We start from the raw sequence: 12,588 nt of genomic DNA, 5'->3' as shown, positions 1-12,588 counted from the left end.
TGAGGACATTGCCCATGTCCCCACTTTTCAAAAGGCTTATAAATCATACAGAATACGTTTTTTTGAGAATGTAAAGATATGCACAGTCTCCTGTGAGGGCTAGGTTTAGGTGTAGGGAAGGTGTAGGGTGATAGCAAATATCGTTTGTACAGTATAAAAACCATTACGTCTATGGAATGTCCCCACAATTCACAAAAACAAACATGTGTGTGTGTGTGTGTGTGTTTGTGTGTGTGTGTGATCCATGTTCAACTGTTACAAAATTAAATGTAAAATTTCATGCCTGTGGCGAGAGTTTAGTGGCAGAATCAAAACGGCCCGCAAGGGAAGGATTTGTTACAAATTTTTTCACTTAAAGTCCTCAAAATCCAGTCAATTTTAACTATAACGATGAACACCTGATTTTTAAAACATAATCAAATTATTTTTTTATAGTTTTTTTATTAATAAAACAGTGATTAATCACATCCAAAATAAAAGTTTTTGTTCAAATAATATATATATATATATATGTGTGTACTGTGTATATTTATTGTGTATATATAAATACACACACATGCATGGATATATTTAAGAAAAATATGTTGTGTTTATAAATTAAATATATGTAAACATAATATTAATTATGTGAATAAAAATATATACGTGTAAATACATGTAAATATTTTCTAAATATAAATTTAAGAAAAAAAACTCAAATGTTTTTTGCTTAGAACAAGCTAAATAATCAAAAAATCTATATTCAAACAGAAAACAAGATTATTTTTCTTACCCCATTGGCAGATTATTTAGCTTGTTCTAAGCAAAACCAAACAAACAAAAAAAAGAATAATTTTTACTCGTCTAGAAAATCCTTCTTAATTTAAGAATTTTTTGATCAAGTAAGCAAGTAAGAAAATCATTTTTTGCAGTGATCCTAATGGATATTGATCTGCTAATGTGTCATAATCCCAATCTCTGCATTCATAACATCTGACTGATGATGGAGGACTGGAATCATATAGTAGTGTGTGAAACAAAACACCAACCGAGAGATTAAAGAACAGCTTCATTCTGAACGTCTGGAGAACATAAACACACAGCAGAGAAACATAATGATTACCAGACTGAACACACACACACACACACACACACACACACACACTCATTATACACACACAAACACACACACACACACACACACACACACACACACACACACACACACACACACACACTCATTATACACACACAAACACACACATATACTCCTGCAGGTTAACACAAACCTCATGTGGCACAAATTACTTCAGTCCTTAAGAGAGACTAACAAGAGAAGACTTTGAGATTACTGAGAGTTTGCTGCATACATGTGTGTGCACACTGCAAAAATGCTTTTCCTACTTAGTTTTTTTGTCTTGTTTTCAGCCAAAATATTTAAAAATTCTTAAATCAAGAAGGATTTTCTAGACGAGTAAAAGTTATTGTCTTGTTTTCAGAAAAAACAAGTCCAAATGAAGTGAGTTTGTGCTTAGAACAAGTTAAATAATCTGCCAAATCTAATTTCAATAAGAAAACAATATTATATTGCTTACCCCACTGACTGATTATTTAGATTGTTTCAAGCAAAAATGCACTTAATTTGGACTTGTTTTTTCTGAAAACGAGACAGTTTTTACTCATCTAGAAATCCTTCTTGATTTAAGAATTTGTAGGTATTTTGACTGAAAACAAGACAAAAAAAATCAAAGTAAGAAAAGCATTTTTTGCAGTGTGTGTTCTGTATGTGTGTGATTGAGATAGAGGTTTGTGTGTATCATATTGTGTTTCAGGAGTTGTGGTCATTGCTGGATATGTATGTGAGTGTGTTATTAATTGCCTGAATCGCTGCTGTAGGGTCAGAAGGGAGAGCCGGGGATTCTGTCTGGAGTTCATGCTCCGCAGGGACCGAAAGGACTCAAGGTCAGCGATGATTTCTTTAACTATTACAGTCCTTTAACCGCTGCATTACTCAAGAGCAGCTCACACACTTTAACACCAAACCTCTCTAACACACTTCAGATAGACATGATTTGTCATGGTTTTAAAGCATTTGTTTGATTTGATTGCTTACTTTATTTCTCACAGGGAGATAGTGGCGTTCCTGGACCTCCTGGTCAAACGGTGAGAGGAAGATTTTGTGACTCTGACTCATATATTATTATTCATTATGAATATTCCAAATTAAAGTATAGAGTGAGCTTGTTTAATTAAGCCTATCAATATTATGAAAAATATAGTTGCTTAAGTCAGTCTCCAACTGTTGTCCACATCAGCTGCAAATTTTTCTAGAATTAATTTTCTAAAACTTAAAGCGTAAGTTGAATTTGTCAGTTTCCAGCATTGTTTTCTGTCAACCTTGAAAACAAAAATACAACTAGAGATGACAAAATCATACTTCACATTTACATTTACAGCTATAGTCAACATTTGAAGTGGATCAAAATCTTTCATCAAAGTTGTCCTAAAAGCAAAACAATTCCATTCTTGTCTTACGACAGCTTTGATGAACTTTATTGATCTGCTTTAAATGTTGACTACTGTAGGTGAACTGGACCAATCAGAGTTCACTGTGGGCGGAGCTACACAACAATCAGCTCATTTTGTTTTGTTGCTTTTCTGCATTTTTTTGCAACAAACGTTTATCCTAAATCTAGTTTCATGTTAAAATTGATTTCAATTCATTATGTATATATATATATATATTATATACTGCAAAAAATGCTTTTCTTACTTAGATGTTTTGTCTTGTTTCCAGCCAAAATATCAAAAGATTCTTAAATCAAGAAGAATTTTCTAGACAAGTAAAAATTATTCTCTTGTTTTCAGAAAAAAACAAGTCAAAATTAAGTGAGTTTTTGCTTGGAACATTTTTTTTTAAATTTCAAACAGAAAAAACAAGATTTTTTTTTTTTTTTACCCCATTGGCAGATTATTTTGCTTGTTTCAGTTTTTAGATATTTTGGCTGGAAACAAGACAAAAAATCGAAGTAATAAAAGATTTTTTTGCAGTATATATATGGAGAGAGAGAGAGAGAGAGAGAGGGAGAGAGACATCAGATTATATAGAGATGTAAGGTCTAAGTACTAAGTCTCAAGACTATTTCCCCGTTTTACCGGAGGCAGTCTGACTGCCTTACTATTTTACAATTCATATGTGTTTTTCCCTTTCCGGTTTGCTGTTTGCAAACAGCTGCTTCTGTTCAAAATGTTTTGGAAAAAGCATTGAGGCGAGAGCGGTCCGTACGGCAGACGACGACTCTCAGCGCTGCACCTGTTTGTGTCGGTCTGCATTCCTCTGATTTCTGTCTTATTTCATCACATCCAGGGCCCCATCGGACCGGCCGGACCAAAGGGGGAGTTCGGATTTCCAGGACGTCCGGTACGTTACCTCATGCACACTCAATACACAGCACATAATAACTGTCATCAACAACACTAGTGGACATTACAGCATTATATAACACTTCACAAGATTAACAGTAATGCTGAATAGTTTGGGGTAAGATATGTAAATGTTTCTGCTCACCAAGGATCATTCATTTCTTTAATACCCCAAACATTTCTATTGTGCACAGTGTATTATCATTGTAATTATGTATCTGATGTTGTGTTTCCTCAGGGTCGGCATGGGATGCACGGGCGTAAGGGTGAAAAAGGAGATTCTGTTGGTTTACCTGTGAGTTTATCTCATTAATCTGTTATGATTTGCAGTATCAGACAAAAGAAAGCGTTCTTACTTTTAGCATTTTCAGCAGTCTTGGTTCCGGGAGTATTTTCTAAATTCATCTCTCATATTTTTGAAATAAAAATATTTTTGCACATATTTTCAAATCAAATGTCACTGATTACTACAGTATGCCATCATTTAGCAGCTGTGAAGCTTATGCTTTATTGCTTAAAAATGCATATATGGATATTTTAAATGACAAAACTAGATCTATCTGTTTCTCACACAACAATTTAATATATATTTTTCCCCCAAAATGTGTCAGATCCAAATTGTTGAACTTGATAAATAATATTTAAAGGAATATTTCATCCCAAAATGAAAATCTTATAAAAATGTGCTCATCCTGAGTTCATCCAACATTAGGATGAGTTTGTTTGTTGATCAGATTTGTATAAATGTGTGATTCCATTACTGTTTCACCAATGGATAAACTGCAGTGAATGGGTGCCGTCAGAATGAGAGTCCAAACAGCTGATAAAACATCACAATAATTCACAAGAACAATCCAGTCCATCAGTTAACATCTTGAGAAGACAAAAACTCAAACAAATCCTTCATTTTTAACTTCGCATCATTGCTTCTAGCTAAAATATAAAGAGTCCATAATCCATAATATTGCTTGAACAGCTGTTTGGACTCTCATTCTGACGGCACCCATTCACTCCAGAGGATCCATTGGTGAGACAGTGATGGAATCACACATTTATACAAATCTGATCAACAAACAAACTCCTCTAGATGTTGGACGAACTCACATCTTCAGCACATTTTCATTTTTGTCTGACCTGTTATTTTAAAGAGTTTATCGCTGTCTCTCTCTGGATACTTTAAAATAAAAATCAATTTGTTTTATCTAAAAGATGAAGGATATACAGTGTTCAGGGCAGTTAGACACACTTTACATAACAACAATAAAAACAGCAAGTGTCTGTAAGTGTTTAGAACAAGAGCAGGCTGATGTACAGATCAGTTTTCTTTGCTCACTGCAAAAAATGCTTTTCTAGCTTAGATTTTTTTGTCTTGTTTCCAGCCAAAATATCTAAAAAGTCTTAAATCAAGAAGGATTTTTTTAGACGAGTAAAAATTATTGTCTTGTTTTCAGAAAAACAAGTCAAAATTAAGTGCATTTTTGCTTGAAACGAGCAAAATAATCTTGTTTTCTGTTTGAAATAAGATTTTTTTTTGCTTACTCCATTATTATTTAGCTTGTTCTAAGCAAAAACAAGATTTTTTTTTTTTTACTCATCTAGAAAATCCTTCTTGATTTAAGAATTTTTAGATATTTTGGCTGGAAACAAGACAAAAAAATCGAAGCTAGAAAAGCATTTTTTGCAGTGATGTTAGTAAGATTTGTGTGTTGAAGTCTCCTCCTCCTCAGGTCTGCTGTAGATGTGTGATAGTTGGTGATGGTGTAAATCATGTGTGTTTTGTTTTTGTCTGCAGGGTCCACCGGGGTGGCCCGGGCCTCCAGGACGACCAGGAATCTTCAGCTGTCCTAAAGGAGTAAGTGTGTCTCAGTCTCAGGCTCATTCACACAGATAGTCTGTACTGTTGTTGCTCAGTGTGCCTTTACCTCATGTTACTGTAGACGGTGTTTCCAATCCCTCCTCGACCCGGCTGCAAAATGCCCGTAAGTGACCGAGTGTGTGTGATTGAGTCATGTCTACTGCTCAATATCATCTTCATCATCATCTTTAAACTCTTTCATTCTAACTCTGCTCAATTACACACTGCAAAAAAATGCTTTTCTTACCTAAATTTTTTTGTCTTGTTTCCAGCCAAAATATCTAAAAATTCTTAAATCAAGAAGGATTTTCTAGACGAGTAAAAATTATTGTCTTGTTCTTAGAAAAAACAAGTCAATATTAAGTGCATTTTTGCTTGCATCAAGCAAAATAATCTGCCAGTGGGGTCAGCAAAATATTTCTTTCATACCCCATTGGCAGATTATTTAGCTTGTTCTAAGCAAAAACTTTTGAAATTTTGACTTGTTTTTTCTAAGAACAAGAAAATTATTTTTTGGCTGGAAACAAGACAAATAATTTAGGTAAAAAAAGCATTTTTTGCAATATAACTCCAAATTTCGGTTGATTTGTCATAACTAAAGGTGAAGTGTGTCATTTCTGCAATGAACTGTGACATTGTTATTATTAAATATTTAATATTTTATTTATTTACTATTTTAATTGAACATTATTTTGTAGAATTTTTTTTCATTACTTTAGTAGTTTAAGGTGAGACACTGAAGGTGAATAGGGAAAAAAAATAACCAATAGTTATCACTTTACTTACCCAGTTAATTGATTACACTGATAATTGCAAACATTTTTTGTATTACAAGTTTTCTAAAATGTTAGGATGAAATATACAAATGATCCATTATTTAATGAAATATGCACTGATTTGCATACATTTCTGATACAAAAATCTAAACACTGGATGAAGTCAGTTTTTAAAATTATTTTTAACATATTAGACTCAAATGTTTTTACAGAGGATATCTAATTTTGTCACTTCATAATTCAGAAAATGCTTAGAACTGACAAAAAAACATGTATTTTTGCGATTTTGGGGGGAATAATATGTTATATGAAATCAAGGTAATTATATATGAACAAATCCCTCTGTTAAAACCTTTAGGATATAGAGAGGGATAAAACTGCTCAGTGTGGTGTGTGTAAGTGCTACTGAAGTGGAGATTTATGGCTCAGTGGAGGAGAAAAAACTCAAAACTGCCTTAAAAAAATCTGTATTGTAATTGAAATCTGTTATAGACACAAAGAGATAAAGTGCTATAAAAGAAACCCTCAGTGTCTTTTGGATGTTTTCTTGCCACTAGTCTGAAAAAACACTTTATGAAAAACAAAAGAGCCCAAAATCTCAAACTTGACAGGTGCATGAAACAAGAGTTTTAGCCTGCAGTGTCTCTCATTAATGAATTTAGTAGCATCAGTTCAGTCTGGATATTAAACTATGATATGGACAACAATATGCACACTTGACCTTTAACCCATCTTCAACTGTCTTGGTTAATGACTAATTCATTAAGTGCATTTTATATGAACTTAATGGATTTCAAGTGGCCAATGTATGATTTCATACACCATTATCTTTCTTTATTTGACCATTTTTCCTATATCTATGGCATGAGGTGCTTCAGATGGAGATGGCTGCCTGTTAACGTTTTAGAGATGCATTAAAGGGCTGATGTGGCTTATAGACAGTGCATTTGTAGTTTTTATGTATTGTACGTCTCTTAGCATTGGTTTAAGAGTGGGTTATTGCTTCTAAGCTATTTATGAGAATGCATGCATGCATATGTTGTAAACCTTATTTCTCAGCCAGAGACAGCTGGTTTATGCAAAGTTAACAGTAATGCTGACACACATTAATTATGTTTTTTGTGCATGAATAAAATCGTATTTGCAATGCAGGAAGACACTTCTTAATATGTTAGAAGTTGTATGCATATCCCTTTATGATAGTGCTTCAATGCCTAAAATGCTTCATTTAGCTAAAATACTTTGAATGATTTTTCCTCTTCCTTCATTATTCATCCAGTGTTTATATTCATATCCACATGGATTCTGTCATGATGTGTTGCATTGACACTGTTGTTCTCCAGTCATATTAACACATATTTGTCTTTGCTTTTGTTCAGGTTAACAACGATTCTACAAAAGGTGAGTTTTAAGAGTTGTTCTCTGATTATCATGCACTGCTGATCAAATGTTTGAGAACAGTATGATTTTTTTTTTTTTGAAGAAATTAATACTTTTATTTATCAGTGCTGCATTCAATGGATCAAAAGTGACAGTAAAGACATTTCTAATGTTACAAAAGATTTCGATTTCAAATAAATGCTATTCTTCTGAACTTTCTATTCATCTGTGAATAAAAATATTGTGCAGCACAACTGTTTTCAACAGTAATAATAATCAGAATGTTTGTTGAGCAGCAAATCAGGATATTAGAATGATTTCTGGAGGATCATGTGACACTGAAGACTGCAGTAATGATGCTGAAAATTCAGCTGCGCATCACAGAAATAAATTATATTTTAACAGATGTTCACATAGAAAACAGCTGTTATAAACTGTAACAATATTTCACTGTTTTTACTCTATTTTTGATCAAATAAATGCAGCCTTGGTGAGCAGAAGAGACTTCTTTCAGAAACATAAAAATAAATGACCAACCCCAAACTATTCTTAAATTTAGATTCATTTACTGAATAAGCCAAGTAGGGTATTCACTGCAAAAAAAAAAAAAAAAAAAAAAGCTTTTCTTACTTAGATTTGTTGTCTTGTTTCCAGCCAAAATATCTAAACATTCTTAAATCAAGAAGGATTTTCTAGACGAGTAAAAATTATTGTCTTGTTTTCAGTAAAAACAAGTCAAAATGAAGTGTGTTTTTGCTTGAAACAAGCTAAATTATCTGCCAATCGGGTAAGAAAAATAATCCTGTTTTTTTGTTTAAAATAAAAAAAAATTCTTACCCCATTGGCAGATTATTTTTCTTGTTCTAAGCGAAAACTTCATTTTGAATTGTTTTTTTCTGAAAACAAGACAATAATTTTTACTCGTCTAAAAAAACCTTCTTAATTTAAGAATTTGTAGATATTTTGGCTGGAAACAAAACAAAAAACCTAAGTAAGAAAAGCTTTTTTGCAGTGTTTAGTCTTGTTTCCAGGGGAAAAATCTTAAGTTTAAGATATTAAGAAACTAGAAACAAGACAAAAATACTAAGTAAGATAAGCCTTTTTTGCAGTATAGTGTTTCTAGCAGTACAAAATAATCTTCACATTTCACACTAGAATCATGTCAGATTATGTTTTGTCAGAATTCACTTGAATTTTGAATCAGAGAATGATTTTGTCTGCTTAAGGAGAGACACTGCAGGCAAAAACAGTTTTTTCAAGCAGCTGTCAAGTTTGAGATTTTGGGCTTTTTGGTGTTTCATAAAGTGTTTTTTCAGACTAGTGGAAAGTAAATACCCCAAAGACACTGTTAAGTCTTTTTAAAGACTTTAAAATATGTATTGTAATTGAAATCTGTTGACACAAATAGTTAAAGGCTGTTTTCTCCAAATGAGTTTTTTCTCCTACACTGAGCCATAATTCTCCACTTCAGCAGCACTTACACACACCACACTGAGCAGTTTTATTCCTGTCTATATCCTGGAGGGTTTTACAGAGGGATTTGTTCATATATAATTTGCTTGATTTTATTAAAAATTGTATTCCCCCAAAAATTGTAAAAAAAAAATTTTTTTTGTGAATTATGGAGTGACAAAATGAGATCCCCTCTGAAATCCCTTCTGTAAAAACATTAGACACTAATATGTAAAAAATAAAAAATAAACAAGAATTTCAAAACTGACTTCATCCAGTGTTTCGATTTTTGTATTAGAAATGAACGCAAATATGTATTTGATGTAGTTTTAGAAAGGTGTTATCTATGTTTGTGTTGACTGTGTGCTCCTGACCTGTAGATGGCGCCAGCAGCTCATTATCTGACTCTTCATCAACATCCTCCTCCTCCTCCAGTATGTACCTGACAATCACATCACATCATTGACAGTGAACTACTACTCCTCCTTTACTTCAATGGTTTTGAGTTTTTGTTTTGAGCTGATGTGTGTTTCTGATGCTCTGATGTGTTTCTCTTCCAGGCGACACACTGGGAACCAAACTCACGGTGAGTTTAATCAAGTTCTCAGCCATTCTGCTGTGAGAGATTGATTCAGTAGAGACTGAGGAACTGTTGTTGTGTTGTTGACTGTGTCAGGCTGGTAAAGGAGATCAGGGTTTCAGAGGAGAGAAAGGAGAAGCTGGGATGCCAGGGCTACCAGGGAGATCAGGTTCAGCGGTGAGTGACATATATCAACCTCTACAGAAGAGATCACTGCAGGTGAAAGACTGTCTAAGAACACTTATGCTGTCACTACTCCATTAGACTCCGCAAGAGATGCATTCACCCTATAAAGCTGCTGTATCATCCATTTCTAAGTGCTTCTCAAACCTATCTATTAAGTGTATTATTAATATGTGACCCTGGAGCACAAAATCATAAGAACGTCTTGTAGCTATAGCCAAAAATACATTGTTTCAGTCTAAATGATCTATTTTTCTTTTATGCCAAAAATAATTAGGATATTAAGATCATGCTTCATGAAGATATGTTGTACATTTCCTACCGTAAATATATCAAAACTTAATTTCTGATTAGTAATATGCATTGCTAAGAACTTCATTTTTAACTTTAAAGGTGATTTTCTCAATATATTTTTTTTGCACCCTCAGATTCCAGGTTTTGAAATGGTTGTATCTCAGCCAAATATCGTCCCATCCTAACAAACCATGCATCAGTGAAAATGTGGAATACACCATTTCAGATGATTTATAAATCTCAATTTCCAAAAATGTACCCTTATGACTGGTTTTGTGGTCCAGGATCACATATACTAAAAAAAAGCAATAAATGATGGCAAAATTAAGTGATTCTTAAAAAAACGCTATTATTTTATTTCAAAAAGTCATTTTATTTTATTGGCAAAATATTATAATTTGTCGTGTATATATATTTTTTCATACGACCAGATAACATTTGAAGCTGTCGTATGGTAAAGTTACAACGTGCCTCTCAGATGTTACAATGTATCACCTACACTGTAAAAAGTGTTCACCAGTTTTAACTTAAAAACTGCCTTAAAATTTTAGGTTAAAATGACTTGTAGTTTTAAGCTGATTTAACTTCAAATTTTAAGGCAGCTGCTGAACTTAAGTGTTTAAGCTGAGTCTGGTGAAAACTATTTAAAGTGTACAGGGCATATTGTAACATTTCACATTCTTTCTTTTGAGGTAAATGACGAAAAACCTATAGACTGTAATTGTGAAACAAAGCCACATATTTGTACTAGACAAGTGTGAAATTAATGTGGATAAAAATGATTCGGTCAGTTTTGACTGCAAGAGCTGAGGTAATTTGATGTCGTTTGACTGTTTACGGCTCTCCCATTTTCCTGTTTTTTTTGCTTGTCAGAATTACATGCTCGGTTTTTATGTTCCTTTAAATTGGGGTGGAATTAAATGAATGGCAAAGCTCAGCATTTTATCCAGTAAAAGCTCTTTTAGTGTAATTGTACAAACGTCCACCTTCAGCCGGTGCTTTACGTGTCTCTTTGCTGTCAAATCTTGACTGATTTTTCTCAAGTAATTGTCAGAATAACTGTAGTCATGTTTCCAGATGAACACTTACTGGACTGAAGCGGCTCATTTTTAGTCACAAATCTGATCATCAGGATCTTTTGAGGAACATTTGTTTCCACCAGCTTTACTTTCGCTGTTCCTCAGTGGAGAAATGATCTCCCCAAGCCTCCAAATCATCTCACATCTTTTGAGGAATGTTTATTTATATCTCTCAATCATCATTGGATTGCATTGCATTATATGTTTGGATCATTTCAGTCTCATCTTACTGAGACATATTATTGGAGATATAGAGTGAACACTGATATTTACATCATTTAATGTTAGTATCTGCTCTAGCAGTGTTGGGGAAAGTTACTTTTAAAAGTAATGCGTTACAATATTGAGATACTCCCCAAAAAAGTAACTAATTACATTACTTAGTTACTTTTTATAGAAAGTAATGCGTTACGTTACTTTTGCGTTACTTGCTTGTTTGTTTTTAACATAAAAAGTTCTATTTTTGGCAAAAGGAAAACCTTTTCATAAAGATGTCAACTCTTCAGCAATAAAAAAAAGAAAACAAATGTTAGATTATCTTGAGAAATTTCTGCTTATTAGTATGGATGAATTGGATCATCGAAGGTCGGCAGCAAAGACATCGGTTAATAAAATGGGATTAAATACATAAAGGATATTTGTATTATTTCACATATTTAATTATTGCAAGTTTGTGTTGAATTTGACTGCTTTTATTCATTTTGAAGAACACTGGATCTGTTTTTTAGTGAGTGAGATGAATTAATGCATGTTCACACTTAGATTATAAAGCAGAAGAATGTCACCATAAATATCATAAACATCAGCATCTGCAGCAAATTCATGTTTTTGCTCAGTTTGAGTCTCTTAATTAAATTTGATCAGTTTTTTCCTTCATATTCTCACTATATCAGACTATATGAGCCATATTTGATCAAATATGAGTTAAATAACATAAATATGTATAGAAACTGATCCATTTCCAAAAATCCCATTTATCTGATCATGTTTTCATATATCAGTCTGTACATGTTTCATATCTTGTTTATTTTCTGCTGTCTCTCTCTCTCTCTCCTTTTCATCTCATTCTCATTTCTATCCTCTTCTTTTCTTGTTTTTTTTCTCTCAATCTTGATTTCTCCTCACACATCTCGCTGTCTCTCTATTTGTTCTCTTCTCTCTCAAACTCAAGGCGTTTTTGATCTTTCTACGTGATTCAAGGTGTGTTTTATGTGGAATGTGTCGTCATAAATTAATTGATGTGATGATTTGCACATTACTTCTTCTGTCGTAGGGTAATAGCTTTCATTCAGAGATGAGAAACATCAGACTGGACAAATGAAGCACAATCAACTGTGTATCACTCTGAGCATAATGACTGAGATTGTTTACTTTCACACTTACACCCAATCAGAACAGAACAAAAGATAAATAAACCAGCTTTTAGATATTTCAGAATATTCTTAAATGCTTACAACCCCTCAGGACACTCTTGAAAATAAAGGTGCTTCACGATGCCATAGCTTTTTTTGTCTAAATGGTTAAGAACCTTTAACATCTGAAGAACCTTTCTGTTTCACAAAAGGTTATTTGTGCAAAAGTAGGTTC

At 33.1% G+C, this 12,588-nt stretch overlaps 1 protein-coding gene across 1 annotated transcript in view; it reads left to right on the top strand.

Moving 5' to 3' along the window:
• Nucleotides 1-12,588, top strand: part of col15a1a (collagen, type XV, alpha 1a) — a 76,086-nt gene that overhangs the window by 44,634 nt on the left and 18,864 nt on the right. Inside the window, exons 15-24 of the mRNA XM_073830535.1 lie at nt 1,876-1,941; nt 2,107-2,142; nt 3,347-3,400; nt 3,641-3,697; nt 5,195-5,254; nt 5,340-5,381; nt 7,413-7,434; nt 9,246-9,299; nt 9,426-9,451; nt 9,542-9,622. Coding sequence (XP_073686636.1) covers nt 1,876-1,941; nt 2,107-2,142; nt 3,347-3,400; nt 3,641-3,697; nt 5,195-5,254; nt 5,340-5,381; nt 7,413-7,434; nt 9,246-9,299; nt 9,426-9,451; nt 9,542-9,622 — 498 coding nt within the window. The remainder of the gene's footprint in view (nt 1-1,875; nt 1,942-2,106; nt 2,143-3,346; nt 3,401-3,640; nt 3,698-5,194; nt 5,255-5,339; nt 5,382-7,412; nt 7,435-9,245; nt 9,300-9,425; nt 9,452-9,541; nt 9,623-12,588) is intronic.

This window comes from Garra rufa, chromosome 24, assembly GCF_049309525.1.
Source record: "Garra rufa chromosome 24, GarRuf1.0, whole genome shotgun sequence".
Classification (NCBI taxonomy): domain Eukaryota; kingdom Metazoa; phylum Chordata; class Actinopteri; order Cypriniformes; family Cyprinidae; genus Garra; species Garra rufa.
Note: the sequence above shows the minus strand (reverse complement) of the source record. Positions and strands in the feature narration are given on the sequence as shown.